Here is an 18,768-nt window from a genome sequence, read left to right as displayed (position 1 = left end):
TTAAGCTAGCGGTTTTGTCCAGTGAAGCAAGGCAAGTTAGTTTAATAAGAAAACTGATGTATTTTTCCATTATTTTCTTTTCTTGCTTCTCACTTATTTTCCGAGATTGCTATTGAATGCAGAACCCACATTTGGGCGTCAGTTGTAACCACACTTTTTGTTCACTCGCTTAACATAAAACTTCAGGGTCAGTTATGGTTATTGTTTTTATTTAAAACAAGATCTACAGCACACATTTGAGTACTCAAATGCGTCCATGAAAAACTGCACTTATTCCAAGGCACCAATCTCTCTGCTTGGTCAAGATGCTTGGCCAGCCTCTCCTTTAGGTAGAAGTAAGTGGCCAGAAGATACTGGAGCAACCAAACGTTTGATGTCCAGTGAACTAATGCAGAAACTTTCCATACCACCCCACACTTTGTCAGTGTGGGAAGGGAGCAATGTCACCTTGGCTACTGACATCAGGTGCTCACTCTTGGGATTGTTGAATGTTTGACTGAAAATAGCAGCAAGGTTATGGGATGGAAATGTTTTAGTGATGGAAAATCTAACAGAGCTGATCATTGGAGTTGACTTAATTCACGAAACTGTATCTTTAACAGACATCCAACACATGCAGGTGTCATATTCTAGCTCAGCCAAAGAGGTGCCTATCCCACCTACCAAGAAGGCACAGGAACTTCCAGTGCTTGTGGCAGCGGGAGATTCTCCAACTCTGGAAGCGGAAGAAACCACCTCCTTACAAAATAGTTGTACAACATGCTCATTCTCCAAGGAAAAGGAGTCAGCTACAGGTTGTGCAACAGTTCTCAAATGATTTATGAGACCATATAGGCAGAAGTGACACTGTTCAACACCACATTAAAAATGGCTACTGTTTTTATTTTCAACAAATGGATCCCCACCCTGTCAGCAGAGATCTGATCCATACAGCCCAGACAAGTGAATGTCCCTCCAGCAGCAGGTTGAGTCGAAGTCACCCTGGGCAACTCTTGTAGTCCTCATCAAAAAGGAAGATGGCAGTGATTTGTGTCTGTGTATTAAAACACTGCTCTTTAATTCGGCGTTAGTTTTCACTTGTAATTTGCTGCCATAGGCAAACGTGAAACCCGGTTTATATCATGACCCGCTTTAATATGCCTGCACGGCAATCATGATATAAAGCAGGTTCATCTGTACTTTGCTTTTTTATACCCCTCACTTGTACAGGTTCAAGTCTAATTGCAAAACTATGTCTAAGTGAAAAACGTCTGTGATATTAACAATTTAGTAACAGTCATTTTCACATGTCTGTCTCATTTAGGACTACGCCTGTGACTGCAATTTAATTTAATGTAACTTTGATAAAGACAATTTTATTTCTGTTTATTAAAATACCTGAAAATCACATTGGTGAAAGTATTGAATAATTGATGTCGGCTTTGGAATGCAATAATTCCCCAAAAGAAATGACAGATATTAGAAGGTAACCGAAGACTCGCCAAACATTTTTATTTTTAGACTATTTTAGTAACACACAATAAATTGTGATTCTCTGGTAGCAGAATAACTTCTTATTGTATTTATGTTGTTTACTAAAACTTAACATGGTAAAAAACCCTCAATTTGTGTTTTTCCTTGTTAACATTTATACAGTTAAATAACTTCCTAGCCAAATTGAGAAAATTCAAATTCAAATTCTAATTCTGGAATGAATGAAGAAAAACATTTTTTTAGTTCAGATAAAATCTGACCTTGGCACCAGAACTTACCCATATCAAAAGAATGCCAGAGATTAAAACAAGCATAGGGTTTGTTTGATTTTCCTACTTATGCAAATGGTGTCCATTTAAGTTTTGTTTATCTACCCCAACTGTCCTGTTGGGTGATTTCAATATCCATCTCTCCAACCCTACCCACTCTGCTGGATTCCTTCCTCTCCTTCACTCCTTCAATTTCTCTCTCTCTCCATCCCCTCCTACCCACAAAGCTGGCTGTCAACTAGACCTCACCTTTTCCAGGGCCTGCTGCCCCTCCACCCTCTCTGTCACCCCTTTGGGCCTCTCTGATCACTATTTCTTCTCTCTCTGTCTCTCCCTTCTCTCCCTAATCCACCTACCCCACTGTCCACCTCCCGCTGTAACCCTCCTCAAAAAACCTACCCTCGACCCCACCTCCCTCCAGAACTACTGACCTGTCTCCCTCTTACCTTTCCTCTCTAAAACCCTCGAGCAGGCAGTACACTGCCAGCTCTCTGCTTTCCTGTCTAACCACTCTCTGCTGGACCCTCTCCAATCTGGTTTCCGCTCTGCTCACTCCACTGAAACTGTTCTCCTACTGCCTCTCTCTCTGCCTCTCTGTCCTAATACTCCTTGGTCTCTCTGCTGCCTTTGACACTGTCAATCACTCTTTTCTCCTATACTATCTCGCTGACCTGGGAATCTCTGGCACTGCTCTGGCCTGGTTCTCCTCCTACCTCTCCAAGTGTACCTACCAGGTAGGTAACCTGGCGAGGCTCGGCCTCCACACCTCACCAAACCTCCACACTTCTCTGCCTCAACAGGAGCCCCCCCAAGGATCAGTCTTGGGTCCTCTCCTGTTTTCTCTCTGCACCCGCTCTGTGGGCCCCTCATTGCATCCAATGGTTTCTTATAGCATTCCTATGCTGATGAAGCACAGATCTTCCTCTCTCCCCCCCTCTGTCCCCTCTGTCCCCACCACCCCCTCCTGTATCTCTGTCTGTCTGCTATCTTCTCCTGGATGCACTCGCATCACCTCAAACTCAGCCTCTCTAAATCTGATGTTCTTCCCCTTCCTCTGATCTCTCTATCTCCGTTCCTATGGAATCTACCATGCATGCTCTCTCTCTCTCCTCCTCAGCCAAGAACCTCGGAGTAACCCTGGACCCTTGCCTCTCCTACTCTACTCCCAGCACATCTCCACTCCTAGCATGCATGTTTTTTCCTGAGCAACATACAAAGTATCCGACTCTTTGTCACCAACTAGTCCCATGAAACTCCTCGTCTAGGCCCTAGTACTGTCCTGTCTAGACTACTGTAACTCCCTCCTGGCCAGCCTTCCTGTGTTTGCCACCCGTCCGCCCCAGCTCATCCAGAACTTTGCTATTCACTTGGTGTTCTCTCTGCCTCGCTTCTCCCACGCTACTCCACTGCTCCGCTCAATCCACTGTCTCTCGATCACCGCTCGCATCCAGTTCAAGACTCTTGTACTCGCCTACCGACGTCTTGACCAGACTGCACCCAGCTACCTCCAGACCCTCATCTGTCCGTACACCTCCACCCAACTTCTCTGCTCCGCCTGCACTAGAAGACTGGCTGTACCTCCTCTACGCACCCCTACCTCCAGAGCCCACTCCTTCTCCACCCTCGCCCTGCAGTGGTGGAATGACCTTCCTATGAATGTCAGGACTGCCTGGTCACTGACCACCTTCTGGCGCCTCTTCAAGACACACTTCTTCAGACAACACTTGTAAAACTCAACTCTTCCCTTCTGGACAACATAGCACTCTGCTTTTAATGCAGTTTAACTTCCACTTATCTGCTCCTTATTTTACTGTATTTTAATCCTGCACTTAACCCCCCCCCCCAAAAAAAAAATCTCTACTGTTAAATCTAACTGTGCAATCTTGCTTGTATTGTTTTGCAGATGGAGCCAATAGCATAAAAGGACAAAATATATCACATTAAAAAACGATTTGCACTTCATTGGACACATAATTGTTCTTTAAATAGGGTAATACATGTCATAATAGTACCATGATTATTTTGACATACCAATAGTTTTTCAATGGCATGAACCAATAAATAAAGTAATCCAGGTACCATATCAGTACTAGTGTGATTCTGTAGGAGAACCTGGTAATAGATTTTTTCAGTTGCCCATTATGCCTTACATGACACAGGGTCTCGGTTTGAATTAGAACATGGAGTATTTACAGTTTGAGGGGTCAGAAATAATTTTGCTTGTTTTATTCCTTGCTGTAACAACCACTGAGGCAAGTGTGAGGTTCACTTGTTTTAAATCTTACCCATGTCATCTGAAAATGCAAGACCCTCCTTTGGTTTGCTGCTCACTTTCTACACAATTTATAACAATGTTTCCTGAGCATCCCACTCACCTTTTTTTTAGAGCAATAACATTTGTATCAACTATTTTACACATCTAACTTAACTGTTCGAGTCAAATTCCTTATTTCACTGTATCATTTTAGTCCCTGGTCAGTCATTGCTGCAACCATTTATTTACATCAGAATCTGCAAGGGTTTATGGGCAACTGAGATGCAAATGATGTACATCTGCAGTTTGAATGATGTGTTCTGATAATAGATAAGACACAAGTTCTTATTACTTTTGTGTGAGGTCATAAATAACTTCCTATGGTTCTGTTATATGAATATTTTAAATATTAATTAATTTAAGTGAATAGAAATCATATACAGTCTCACAAACATAACCCATTTATTTTTCTTAACTGGTCACAATACATACCAAAAACAATTTGCAAAACATCTGCCGATCAAGAATAATGCTAACATACAATGTATGACTTTATAAACAGAAATCTAATTAATAAATACAAACACAATCAACATTTATTGATGATATCAGCCATAGTTTATGATAAACTGCCATGTTACAAATTGTCTGGTATTTTTCAAGGATTATGACATCATGTTCAATTATCCATAAGGTCTTACAGGATTTACAGAAACTGATTTTTTATGATTCCCTGGAACCCGAATTCAGCTGTCTTAAATCTTGAGCAATAGAGAAATGCAGGCTATTCAAAGATTGCCCTTCAGTACTTTACAAACATATAAAAGATCATGATAGTTGTTTTTACAATTCAGAATGCATTTGTTGCTTAACGAATAAGGTACTATAGTTTTTAATAACTACCAATAAAGTATTTGTTGAGCCTTATGTAAAGCGGATGACCAAATCCTGGACATATTTTCCATGACCATAATAATAAACACCCTATGTTGAGGGAGTCTCAAAGTAAATACTGGAAGCTAAACAAATATAATGCAAGTTACATATTTTTGCTGTCAGAAAGTGTTTCCATGTAATAATAAATCAACTACTGCAAAGTATTGTTTTTTGCAAGGAAGATCTTATCCCATAGGAAACCTGACATAAAACAGGGACATGCTCCATATTAAAAGGTTTAATGCTGCACAATACCATAAAAGACACTACATTCTACTTTGAACGAACAACAGAAGTCAAGAATGTAGGTTTTAGGCGTAGGTTTGCAAATAATCATTTTTTTGTGTATTTCTATAGTACCTTCTTTGTACAAACATCAAATGAAGCTTAATAATAAAACATGGACTATACAGGTACTGCTGGGAATAAGTAAACATCAATAGCCTTTTAAGAGAGGACAAGTTCTTAACTTCGAAACACTCATAATATACCAGTGTAAAGGACACTGTTGTACGCAGGGTGGATTCTCACTATGTTAATAGCTGCCAAATTCAGTCAAAAATGCTTGTAAACAGGGCAATACAATAATCACGTAGAAATGTAACGGAAGCAACTGCATGTTTCTAAGACATCATTGATTGTAACCTTGTGTTTGGATATGGTAATATGAAGATTTTATGATCACTTTAAAAAAAAAATGTTAAGGGATAAAAATGATCTGACATTAGAAGGATTAGGAGCAGGCAGAGTAAGGGTCCATTTACACTAAACTCTCCCGGAAGCTAGCAATGTGAATTGGCTCGTCTATAAAAAGGAATCACATAGGATAATGCATTACCATGGAGATGGAGGGAGCTGCCTAGTGTCTATAAAAAAAAACACACACAAGAAGATAACTAGTGAGAAGTTTTAAGAAGAATGAAGCTTCTGTGTCTATTCGTTAAAGGATTTGGCTTTTAAACACTTACTCCCCTGAATAATTTCCAAAAACATTTTCTGGTAAATTCTGTGTATTGCAGAGTTGTTGAAAATTTTCACAATTCTCCTAAGGCTTTGCAGAAGCTTTTTCGGCACTTTCTGGGATCTGAGTTTCTTAATGCTTTGAGAAAGCACATTTGCAGTATCTTGGTCTGCATTCTGTGCCTTCCACAGACTCAGGAGCTGGGGAATATACTGCTTGGGATCACAGGTTTTCAAAATCCATCTGATATCCTCTTCCTTCACCTTGTTCCCTGGCAAACTTTCCTTCACTACATTAAAATGGTCCAATGTCAAGTTCCTAAAGCCTGGGCACCTGGAAACAACTCTTTCACACTGATTCATGTCTATATGGAAAAAAGAAAGATATATAAATATGATTTAACTAGGACATTCTCAGGATTTATCAATCAATCAATCTTTATTTAATATTGCGCCTTTTATAAAGCGCTTTACATGGACAAAAACGTATACTGAGAGCAGAGAATACAATAAAACCATCAAAACATATGACAATAAAAAGAAACAAAAATGAGAGAGAAAAACACAAATCACTTTAGGATAAAATGTCTGGTTTTAAAAGCTGCAACTGTTGGTGCTTATAGAACTAGGCAGGGCATTCTATAGTTTAGGGCCCCTGTAGCTGAAGGCTCTGCCACCTGTATTCTTTTTTTAAATGGCGGGAATAGTAAGCAACCCGGCATCCTGGGATCAGACCGGGCATCTAAGAACGTATAGGATTCGGCGGTAGCCAAACCATTTAAGGCTTTATAAGCAGGACCTTAAAATCAATCCTGAAGTGTACAGGAAGCCAGTGTAGGGCTGCTAACACAGACGTAATGCGATCATGCTTTTTGGTTTTTGTTAAAACCCTGGCAGCAGTGTTTTGCACAAGCTGCAGTCGGGATAAACAGGGCATTGCAATAATCAATTCTAGATGTTACGAAAGCATGCATCACTCTCTGCTCTGTGCATCTTATAGCAAAAGAGAACATCTTATTTTAGCAATATTTCTGAGGTGAAAAAAGACACTTTAGTTACATTCCCAATATGAGGTTCGAGTGAAATATCTGGGTCAAAGATTACACCCAGGCTCCTTATGCTTGTTTGTTAGTTTAGCAATTGTTTAAAATAGAAATCGAGGATTATTTGTTTCCGTAAGGGCTGATTAGTAGTCTGATCTAGCAGAGGACAGTGCAGTATTATAATTCAACCAGCTATCTTTCCAGGCGAGATAAAAGACCTGTAGTTTGGAGTTTTTCAATTTATGTTCAAGTTCACGACCTGTTCGTTTAAGTATACGTGTTGTAGTTCATATTTTGAAAATCTAATTAAAATTAACAGATCAGCCAGTTACAACTCTAGTAGCCCTGTACTTACCTCTTTGTGGGTGGCATTACTAAATACAAGATCTCTGAATAATAAATCTCTTTTAATTAACGACTTCACAATAAGATTAGCTATACTGTTTAATAAGTCTTTTTTAACTACACAATTATTTAAGACTGTGCTCTACTACAAGGTACATGTTGGTTGACTTCCACTCTACTCAAGGTCAGATTGGTGATATCGAGGCCTTGATACCCACCTTGATAAATGCTGTAGATTTTGTCCTGGTCTTTGTTTTGGTTCATCCACAGTTTTAACAGATGAATTGTCTGTTGCTTGGGGTTGCACATCTTTTTGACCATTTCTATATTTCTGCCATCCACTTTCTGACCTGGCAAACTGTCCATTAACATATCCAGCTGATAAGCGGGTAAACCTTGAGATGCTATGAACTGGAACACGGCCTCCTCACAGAGTGTAATATCTAAATACAAAACAAAAGAAATGATTTTCCAACAGATAAATACCACTATAGGACTAAAAACAATATGTTTGCTACCAACAATACAGGTACTAGAGGTCCTTAACATGCTGTTGTAAGATCATTCAGTGATTGAAATACTCCATGGAAGCAGATATTTCTGGGGGGGGGGGAATATCTAATATAATATTTCACCAAGAAACATTTACTGTAATCATCGTATCATGCCCAAACCCAAGTCATTGTCTTCATTAGTTCAGCATTTTTTATTTTTTTTCGCCTTTAAAGTTATTGCAGCCAACTGGAATTAATTCAACTCAGAATAAACCTGGAAAGGAAGATGCAATCTTGGCTAGGCGCCCACAGTCCTGCACTGGCCTTTTTCTTCTAATGGGCTTGGGAGAGAATATGGGCTGGGGTTGCCTCGTCTCACATTTCCACAGTGAGACGAGGCAGGAGGCATATAGACATTTACAGGCCGAATTGTCATCCAGGGTTCAGTGGCGATTGGCTAGGTGGTGGGAACTGAGAACCAGTACATGGCCTATACTAGGCAATTCAAATTGTAAGGGGAAAATAACTGTGTAAACACGAAGGGTATGCCAATACTCGTATTTTCAGAATAATTACCTACAAGAAATTAGATGTTCCGATAAATTCCAGCCAGTGTTTGGAATACTACTTTTTCAAAACAACAAGAACATTATTGGTAATGGTTTACCTGTATAACATTCAAGCTGATTATGAAAGCACTGAGATAAGGAGCCTTTCTCATTCGTGTCACACACTGCGTCACGTGTCGCAGTTCCTGGAGAAGATGTTCTCAACCCCAGTTCAGCACAGTTTGTGTGTTTAATGCAGGGTTTTGTAGCTGAAAGTTCATTTGAATAGTAGCCCTTGGGGCACCTCTCACAAACAGTGTCATCTTCTGATGTACCTGAAGCAGAGTTAAGAAAAAAAAGTAATTCTTTCTTCCCCCCCCCCCCCCCCCCCCCCCCCCGAATTTAGTGCTAAGTGGGGGCTTAGCTGATACCACCAAAAATATTCCACATGTGACTTGATTTGGATTTTAAACTGAGCCTCCAAAGGTAAAAGCAATGCTATTTTCTTACCTCTTATAAGCTTAAATAATATTTACTGGTCTCCATTTTATGTGCTGTGGATATGTTGGTTCTAGAATAGGCATGTTTAAAATATAAACTATATATCCTGGTACCTTTGCTGTAGGTCACAGGGTATGATTGCAACTAGACACATGTACACTTTGAACATTCAGAGTGCTGTAACTAATCAATTAAGTTAGATGAATAACACAAGCCTCAGAGTGGTTTGTTACAGCTATGGTTATGAGTGAAATAAATTAGGGTGACCAGATTTCTAAAACTCAGAAAAAAGGTAAGAATGCTTCTTATTTGAATATAGTGCTTTATTCACTATTACATTTTTCACGTTAGAAATGACAACTTGACTACTGCACAGCCACGGCTCCTCCCCTTTTTACAATTTGTGTCTAAGTTGAGTTATAACTACGTGTACTGCAGTGGAAATTCTTTCTTAAGATTACTGCGAAAACTACATTTTTACACTTTGGCAAGTCTGTTTTTCTTGTTTCCTTTTCATGTTTTTTTTTTTTTTTTTTTTTTCCTCAACTAACCTTTAATATGGTTCTATTAGTTTACATCATAGTAAATCATGTTTACAAAATGGCCAGAAGACTTAAGAAATGACACTAGCAACTTTTTTTTTTTTTTTTTTTTTTTTTAAGTAACTTTGACTATATTATAAACCTGCAAATGTTGTATTCTTAAATATGCTGGTACGTTTTTTACATGTCACCTTGGATAAAGGCATCTGCTAAACAAATAATAACGATAAGGTAACGCTCTACTGTCTAACTGAACACGTGTTGACCACTTGTCAAATGCCAAAATGCTAATTGCTCCCACTTATTTGTTTTCAGCTGGTACTAGTTTCAGCCAGATGTTAGCTACTCTTTTATAAACAGGATATATAAACTGGCAGAAATGGATCAAATAAAAAGGCCTCACATGGTAACAGTTGGCCTGATGAATTTATTTGTATATGGTGGTTAAATTAATTAAACTACACCCTTACCTTTTGCATAGTTTTTGCCAATGAATGAATACAAAGTACAATATATATATCACTTCAACCCAGTCTCACAAGAGAAAAGTTAACAGATTAACGTTCCTGTATTTCTGTTTTCTGGGGGAAAAAACGTTAGGTCGGTAAAGTTTTCAGTTTCAACCACAGGGCTTTTTATATTTTATATACATTCTCTTTTTATATTTATTTTCTGTGAACATTAGTGTATAGATGATCTTGTTTGCTTTTAAACCAATTAAATTATTACAAAATAATTACTATTCTTTAGTCCATTCGATTTAATTTCGTACATGGTCTTGTTGTAGTGCTAAAATATACCCTGCCTTTTTCTTTATATTTACTCAAAACCTTGCACTTTTAAACCAATTAAATTGTTACGTTGAAAAGAATACGGTTTTATTTTTAGCCGTATTTTTATTTTCACTGGCAGACGCGCACTGGATGTAAGTACAGTGCTGACAGGTCATCTCCTAAAATTATATTAAGCGAGGTTTCGGGTAAATATATACAGAAAAAAGGAAGTGTATTTCAGTACTAGTACAACAAGACCATGTACGGAATTAAAATAAATGGAGTAAATAGTAATTGTTTTGTAACAGTGTAATTGGTTTAAAAGCAAACACGATTATCCATAAACTAATGTTCACAAAAAATAAATATAAAAAGAGAATTTGGACAAAAGCTGCCGCGAAGCCGTGCAGTTGAAAGTGAAAACGTTACCCACCTAACGTTTTTTTTTTTTTCCCCCAGAAAGCAGAAAGGCAGAAACGTTAATCTGTTAACGTAACAGAATAACAAGCAGTTTATGGATCTGTATAACAGTATACTGATTTGCTGTCTAGTCTATTGTGACCAAAACTGACTTTCCATGTGAAGATTGAGAACAGTACTCAGTATCGTTTTTTTCAACGCCTCTTGTTTCCTATTCTCTACAGCTATGGCCAAAAGTTTGCATCACCCTATAGAATAAACTAATTTTGCTTCATAAAGTTGAATGAAACCTGCTGAATAATGTTATATCATATTAAATTACATACCGCTTTGTAGTATTCCTGTACTTAATGAAAAATTGACAAAAATTGAAAAATGTGACATGAAATACTGTACAACTATCATGTCTTCCAGTATCTTTTTGTAGTTTCTTTAGTTAGATGATGTTAAATAAAATATCTAAATTATGTAAATCTAGTTTTTTTTTTTTTTTGCTGACTGTAGCAGGATTCTAAAAAGGACAGATCTGTCTTCTTTCAAAAGCACATAACTTTATTCCGCAGACATGGTTTCTCATTGCCCTGGTCATTGGTATGAAAGCAGGTTTGTTTTAGTACAGATGTTTGCTGTCTTTCAAGGCTAGCCATAATTGCTTTGTCTGACTGGCTGGGAATAAAGGTTTGTGATGGATTCAGGCGCTGCACTTTCTACTGAAAAGCACTGAAAAGGTAAACACCACAACTTAATTTTACCTTTCCTCACATTTTAAATGAAATTTTGGACACTTGGAAGTGTTAACAGGAAAAAACAAAATGTATGCTAGATTTTAAATGAAACATTATTATTTGTAATCCTTCATTCATTCTAACAAAATAAACATTTCATAATCTATGGCATAGATAGATTTAACAGCAAGTAGGATGTTGTAAGAAACATTTTTTGTTGAGATGCTTTGTTAGTAAAAGATTACATTTGGGCGCATGGTGAAAGGTAGATGCAGCTTTTATAATGTTTTCATTGTTTTCAACTCCTCAAAAATCCATTTTAAATACATTTTCTTTCTCTGTATAAACATTTCAGTTGCAGATTTCTAATCATGATTAAATACACACCTGGCTTCTTTACACCATATCCAGAGCGACAGGAACTATGTTTTATACAGAATTCAATTTCAAGATGATATCCCTCAATGCATTTGCAGAGCCGGTTGTGTGTGCTGTTGCACTCATGTTGAAAGTTCTGCTTCTCCTTGCACACCAAAGTGCAGTACTGGCACTCTTCATCCCAGTGCCAGTTCTCTGAATAGTGATGCGCTGGACAGGGTGAACACACAGTCTTTCTATTTGCATTGCAGTGATGTTGAACAAAAGTACCAGGAGGGCATTGGTCACAGGTAAAAGAGTGAGATGTTACCGGATCCCAGTGCTGATATGTTGGGGCAGGCATCTCATGGACAGCCCAAGTAAATGAAACAGCCAACAACTATAAAAAGAAAAAAAGGAAAGGCTTTTTAAATGCACATGAACTATTGTATTCAATTAGACCAACATCATTCTCATATTCAAACTTTAATATTTACTGAAAGTTAGAATGGGTGATTAAAACTGCAGAAAATGTAGAGAATAATGACAAGAGATAATGTGCTTTTAGAGCTTCTGTGCAAAAATAAAACAAACCACAGACTTTAAATGAGCTGTTATGCTGTAGAACCAGGCTTACCAATACTTACTTTAAATATTGTTTTGTATGATGTTGTCAAGGACCACAATACCTTCCAGTCCTGCACCTGTCATCAACATCAGGACCACAATACCTTCCAGTCCTGCGCCTGTCATCAACATCAGGATCACAATACCTTCCAGTCCTGCGCCTGTCATCAACATCAGGACCACAATACCTTCCAGTCCTGCGCCTGTCATCAACATCAGGACCACAATACCTTCCAGTCCTGCGCCTGTCATCAACATCAGGACCACAATACCTTCCAGTCCTGCACCTGTCATCAACATCAGGACCACAATACCTTCCAGTCCTGCACCTGTCATCAACATCAGGACCACAATACCTTCCAGTCCTGTACCTGTCATCAACATCAGGACCACAATACCTTCCAGTCCTGCACCTGTCATCAACACCAGGATCATACCCACTTATCATTTGCTTATTCACATGTAGAGTTTGGTGAAATTCTTTTTATTTTTTTTTTAATAATTTTTCATTTTATTTTTCACAAATGTTGTTTTATTACACATACACCTTAATAAAACAACTCAAATATATGTATATCAATAATAGTATAGTATACATCCTGTTTTAACTACATATTATAATTTCTCATTAGCGGCAGTAAAGGTAACGTAGTCCCCAACTCTTTTTAATCAACTGCTTATTTACAGTGAATACTGCCAATGCCTCTTTTCAAAAACAATAAGGCTCAAGTGTACAACAAGCTTGGGGTTTCTCAGTATTTAAACACTAAGAAAAGCAGACTCATTCATTCAAATCCATTCAAAACCAAAACAGCATTTGCTCCAGTGCAAAGTTTGCATACTAATGAAAAACTGCAAGCAAAACAAGTCACATTTCCCCAAAAGCAATAAACAGCTAATGCTTAACGATGGCATCTTTCGACTCCCATTCCAGCCGACAGCTGCAAAATCTGCACATCATTATTTTTCTACCATCAGCTGCATTCATGCCCTCATGCTCAAATTCTTTGCAGCTTTGTTTAATTTGAATTAAATTCCCAAACGGCTCGCTCCCAATTATACATCTGTGCAAGTGCTAGTCAGAGCTTCCGTTTCCCTTCAGACTGTGTCTATGGTAACGGCTGAACCTTAAGCACTACAACTGAAGTATGTATCTAAAGTATTTTCTGTATAAACCTCACAATTTAAAAATGTCACAGTTTTTTTTTTTTTATAATGATTTTTTGTGTTATTTCTTTTTATATTTGCATTTTGTTTTATATGTTACATTTCGTGTTATTTCGTATTTGCAAAAAACACAGGTCTCTATTCATATGCAAGCAGTTTTATAAAGAAGGTTCTTGGAAAGTTTTATCTCAAAAACATACAAAAAGGTTGTTTGGACTGAAGGACAAACAGCCTACATATACCCAAATATTATGATAATTTTATATAAGGAGGATCCTTAGCAAGTTTTGTGACAACTAGACAATCAAATCTCCACATATCAGCAAAACTCTAAAGTGTGATATGTACATACATGTACTGTATATGTGCATCCAAAATTACAGCCTCCATTGTATAACTACATGTGTTAGAAATTATATGATATATATATATATATATATATATATATATATATATATATATATATATATATATATATATATATATATATATATATAGACACACACACACACACACACACATACACCATGGCCAACAATACAGTGACATTGTAAAAATAGCAGCAAATGTTTATTTAATTAAATACATGAAAGAAATTCAGATGTTTAGACTCAACAGGCTCTTCATGGGGTTTTTCCTAAATAACTTAAAAACTAGCATATGATTTGCCTAAGACTAAAGGCTGATTCACAGCACAAGCTTAACTATTTTGTTAAAGATTACCAAAAGAATAATTCATGTGGTGAAACTGAAGATCAGTTCTCCATATTTTCTGGGCCACGATGCGTACATACTCATGGTAAAGGAAGTCAAACTTTGAATCTTAATGTTGCCTGATGTTGTGAAGATGCTATGTAGCAACCAATAAGGATAGCTTTTGACAGCCTATAAATCAAATGTAGTTACAGTTTCTGAAATATTTGCAGTACACCCTATAAAATGGGCTCTTCAATAATTTTTGTATTGTGTAGATATAACAACTATCTGGAATACTGCCTCTGTACAGGTGTCCTATGGAATTTCTAAAATTACGCCCATGGCAACCTAACCACAGTATTTGGGCTACCCTACCAAGCTGTAATCCCCACTTTCTGACTGTCTGTACCCTTTGGCTCTCAGGACTCCTGGAAAAGGCATTAACTCCCTTAACCAAGTTACTGTGCTTGGGAAGCCTGGCATTTGAAGGGATTATGGCTCTTTCTGTGTTAGAAATTATGCAACCAACAAAGTTTTAAAGTGTTGGTAGATTCATGTGGTATTTGTAATTCAGAGTCAGAATTTAAAAACAGACCTCCTTAATGTCTGTATTCTAACATGCTGCACAATGAACAGATTAAACAATTGTTCTGGTCATGTCTGGCATCAGAAACGAGATGATGCATGAGCAGGTGGTGGTGGATCCACCAAGCAGCTAATCTCTACATCACAGTGACCTCATAATGTTTGATGAAATGTACATATTATTTTGGTTTGCCATAATCAGTGAGTTAGTTTATATATATATAATATATATATATATATATATATATATATATATATATATATATATATATATATCGTTTTACAGCGCGGCCCACCAAGTGTAGTCTTAACTTAAATGGCCCTTGCTGATAGATTTTTCCGTTCAAACAATTTTTCATAACCAAGTAGTTCAGCAAGATGTAATTATTTCACATTAGTGAATCAGTGAATCAAACGAACACCTCTTTATTCACTAAAATTTGATTCACTAAACTGAGCATATAAATGAATCGAGTCAGTAAAAACAATCAAACTGCACTTCACTAGTTTTCAGGCCAGAAAAATAGGTTTAAATATTGCGACTTGGTTAAAGCCTGGTGTCCAAACTAATTATCACTCACTTTAATATGCACAGTACAATTATCGCCCATTAGTAAATACGATGTGAATGAAGCTAATCTCATTATTCAGAGCAGGATGCCTCATTTCAATACATTGTCATGCCTTACCATACAAATCACATGTTCAGTCTGATTACCATAGTATGGCACTATAAAATTAGTGTGCACCATAATATGCCCACAATTTCACGCAATAATGATCACAACTGCAATACTAAATATGGAAATCATTAACGTTCACACTAATTGCAATTATCGTGCACCATAAAGTTTAGCGCCCTTTCCTAAATGAGGCCATAGTGTGCATACTATTTATAGATTTATTTTTTTTAAAAAGTAGAACCAAAATACTTAACATAAAGTCTCTCTTGTCTCCCATTTAGTAATAGGGCTGTCACATGGAATGACTTTCCTAAGGAAAAAAATGCTTCGATTTTCATCGATGTAATACAGAAAGATTAAATGGTTGTATTGTTAGCATCAATGTGAGCTGATCTTTTTATTCTTTAAACATTTTTCCTTTAATAGGAACAAAAATATGATCTGCGCATTTTACATGTTTGACATTTATGGATCTAACAATAAATAATGAAGTCTGGTGGTTGTTTAATCATTAAATGAAGAAGTTGCCATGTTATAGTTCCCTTTAAAATGTGTTTTGTTCCTTTTTTTTTACTGAAGTACAGCATACTCCCTGTTTAACAGAATACTACAATTTAAGTTATTCCTTGGAAAACATAAGCCATACTTCTTGTCTGTATTTTTTTAAACAAGAACCATATTATTTTGCAATACTCCATGACACGAATTTGAATATCTTTGCAACTGCCTTTTCCACAAATGGGAACTGCAACAGTGTACCTGTTTGTGGGAATGAAAGCTTCTTTACTGAGTGCCAGACACAGACCAATATATATTAAAAGTCTATCTACCAAATTCTTCAAATTAGGTCTGCATGTCTGAATTGCAATATATATCACAACCCCAGAGCCTGAATGTCCACATACACTACAATGGCACCAACAAATATTTAGACATGCACTGTACATTTCAATTGTGTAAAAAGTTATCTGGAAAGCAAATCACTTTTAACAGATGAGTTTCCAAATGAGCCAAACCAAGTTTATTTCTAAGCAAACTTTAATAGGGAGGCAAAGTGTTGTTTTTTTTGTTTGTTTGTTTTTTTTTTGGTGAACCACCAGCAGGTCTGAAAATTTTTTTCTAAGGCTCTGTATCTCTATTTAAATACAATGCATTTCCAATCTGCAGAAATAAACTGACCTACAGTAAAAACTAAAAATCCAGTGCTGTTTTATCAATGTGCACTATACATACATACACATACATACAGAAAACCTTTATTTAGGCTAACTCAACCAACTGCATTAGGGACAGAACCGTTGTGTTGTGATATCAAGGTCATTTCCCCAGTGCGTTAATTTGGTTCACAGGTTTGATATGAAAAGCACAGTGTACATTTTGTGTACAGCAAAAAAAGTGCAGGGGTCATGTGCAGTATTTATTTATGTACACAAGCATGTCTGTACCTACCTGATTTCATTAGCACACAACAAAAAAGTACCTTACAATAAGTTAAGTGTCCCATAGAGTTTACACGTGTGCTTCCAGTTTAGTTCTAATCAAGGTCACACATCTAAAGTACAACTTCTGAGTTTCTATGTGGTCTGCATCACTAATCCACTAATATTGGCGTCTTTTAGAATGGCAATAGAAAGAACACATCTAGGAAAATAGAAAAATCTAACTTTCTGGGGGTTGGAGTGCTGGCAAAAAGCTGAGGTACAATCTAAGGCAGTGTAGACTTGCTTCTCGACTGCAGTTTGGATAATCCAGTATAAAGATACCGTTGCAGAACTACAGCGACCATAAATACAAGATCAGATAGGGCGCGCACACACACACGCACTTCCACCTCTAGCAGCGTCATTAAGTTCCAGTAACAAAAGAGAAACATCTGCCTGGAATAAAAACATTTCTATTTCCCCTCCGTGTTAATTTGTAACAAGTGATGATGAACAGTGGCTTAAATGTGTATGATTAGGATGAGTAGTACTTTAATCATTATCACTTTCGTATACTAACACTCAGAATTAATATTTTAAGATTTTCTGACAGTTTTGAACTTAATGTATGCATACTTAATACTCACCGTCAAAAAAAAACAAAACATATTTGAATGTGATAAATGAGATACGACCTGCATCACATTGAAAAACATAGACAAACAGCATAGCCCATATAAGAACGTCTTAGAACTATCTTTGTCAGATTCGTCAGGAGGTTTTCAGAACAGTACAGCCTCTATCAGCTTTATGAATAGACCGGTCGAAGTTATGCCGTTGCTATAGTAGCATTTTATACTAAATCACGTCAAAGATATTGCATGCCTAACACAACTGAAAAAATAGTGGTGACATTTTTTAAATACCAAACCGAACCAACGTTGAGTCATTTTCATTATACAAAGACAAGAGAAGCATCATTCTCGTATTTGATAAAACAGATAGTAAAATGAAAAACACTACTCACCAGGACATGTGTGCAGTACCAGTTTGCAAGTTTCATTGCGGCAGGCACAGGCTGTTGTGACCTCATGATGTTGCTAACTACACCCATCACTTTCTGGAAGTAGAGAAAGTTGTAAATGAGAAGCTTTCGTAGCGGTATCAGTATTTATACAGTAAAAAGGGGGAAGAAAAGCCCAACCCACCGTTAACCGTTAGGTTTTTTTTTTTTTTTTTTAAGTGTATTACCATAGATACCTGTCGAAATATCGATATATGCTTCGTTGCGTTTAAATAACACTTAGTTTGCTAAAGGAATTACATTACGTTTTATTTTGCTGGCCGTGCAGAGTACCTTCTGTTCATTTAACATAGCACAACGTCAGAACTGGAGTTGCCCTGATCCCGCAGGGAGGGTAGTCAGGTCTGCCTTATTATTAGCTTTGTGTGAGAGGGGGGGGTTCTGTTTTATTGCCGAGATACAGCAGTAGTCAAAAGTTTCCATACCCAAATGAAAATGTATAATTTCTAAGCATTTCTCAAAAATCAAGAATGTTATGGAAAATCTTTTGAGCTACATGTTTTACAAGCAGGTGTCATGATGTTATATAATATGGTACACTTTTATATTTTAAATGTAGAAATATGACATCTAGAGATTTGCTACTGGAATTGTGATTGAACTTCCTTATGATGTTTTATTTTTAAATCACTTGATTAAAGGGTATATAAGAACCTTTATTTTATTGTGTTACATGTTCACATGTGTTGCTACAACTGTTTACATAAGGTGTATGTATTGTTTTTTTTTTTTTTTTTTTTTTTTTTTTTTTTACATTTTGAAAACTTTTTTAAAGCTTAAATTGCATTCGTTACTTCAAGATGGCTTCACATGTACACGCACGGACCTCACAGAAAAACATTTCCCATCATCCTGCTGCTCACTG

At 37.0% G+C, this 18,768-nt stretch overlaps 1 protein-coding gene across 1 annotated transcript; it reads right to left on the bottom strand.

Annotated features, from left to right (window-relative positions):
* Positions 1–4,441: 4,441 nt before the first annotated feature.
* LOC121314895 (tumor necrosis factor receptor superfamily member 11B-like) lies at positions 4,442–18,172 on the bottom strand. The gene is made up of 6 exons (XM_041248638.1): positions 18,028–18,172; positions 17,847–17,939; positions 11,671–12,040; positions 8,442–8,657; positions 7,499–7,723; positions 4,442–6,257 (listed from the first exon to the last, which is right to left on the bottom strand). The coding sequence occupies exons 2-6, from the start codon at positions 17,931–17,933 to the stop codon at positions 5,866–5,868; spliced, it is 1,290 nt and encodes a 429-aa protein (XP_041104572.1). The 5' UTR covers positions 17,934–17,939; positions 18,028–18,172; the 3' UTR covers positions 4,442–5,865.
* Between the last annotated feature and the right edge of the window lie 596 nt (positions 18,173–18,768).

This window comes from Polyodon spathula, chromosome 4, assembly GCF_017654505.1.
Source record: "Polyodon spathula isolate WHYD16114869_AA chromosome 4, ASM1765450v1, whole genome shotgun sequence".
Taxonomy (NCBI): Eukaryota; Metazoa; Chordata; class Actinopteri; order Acipenseriformes; family Polyodontidae; genus Polyodon; species Polyodon spathula.
This window is presented reverse-complemented; position numbering and strand designations above follow the sequence as displayed.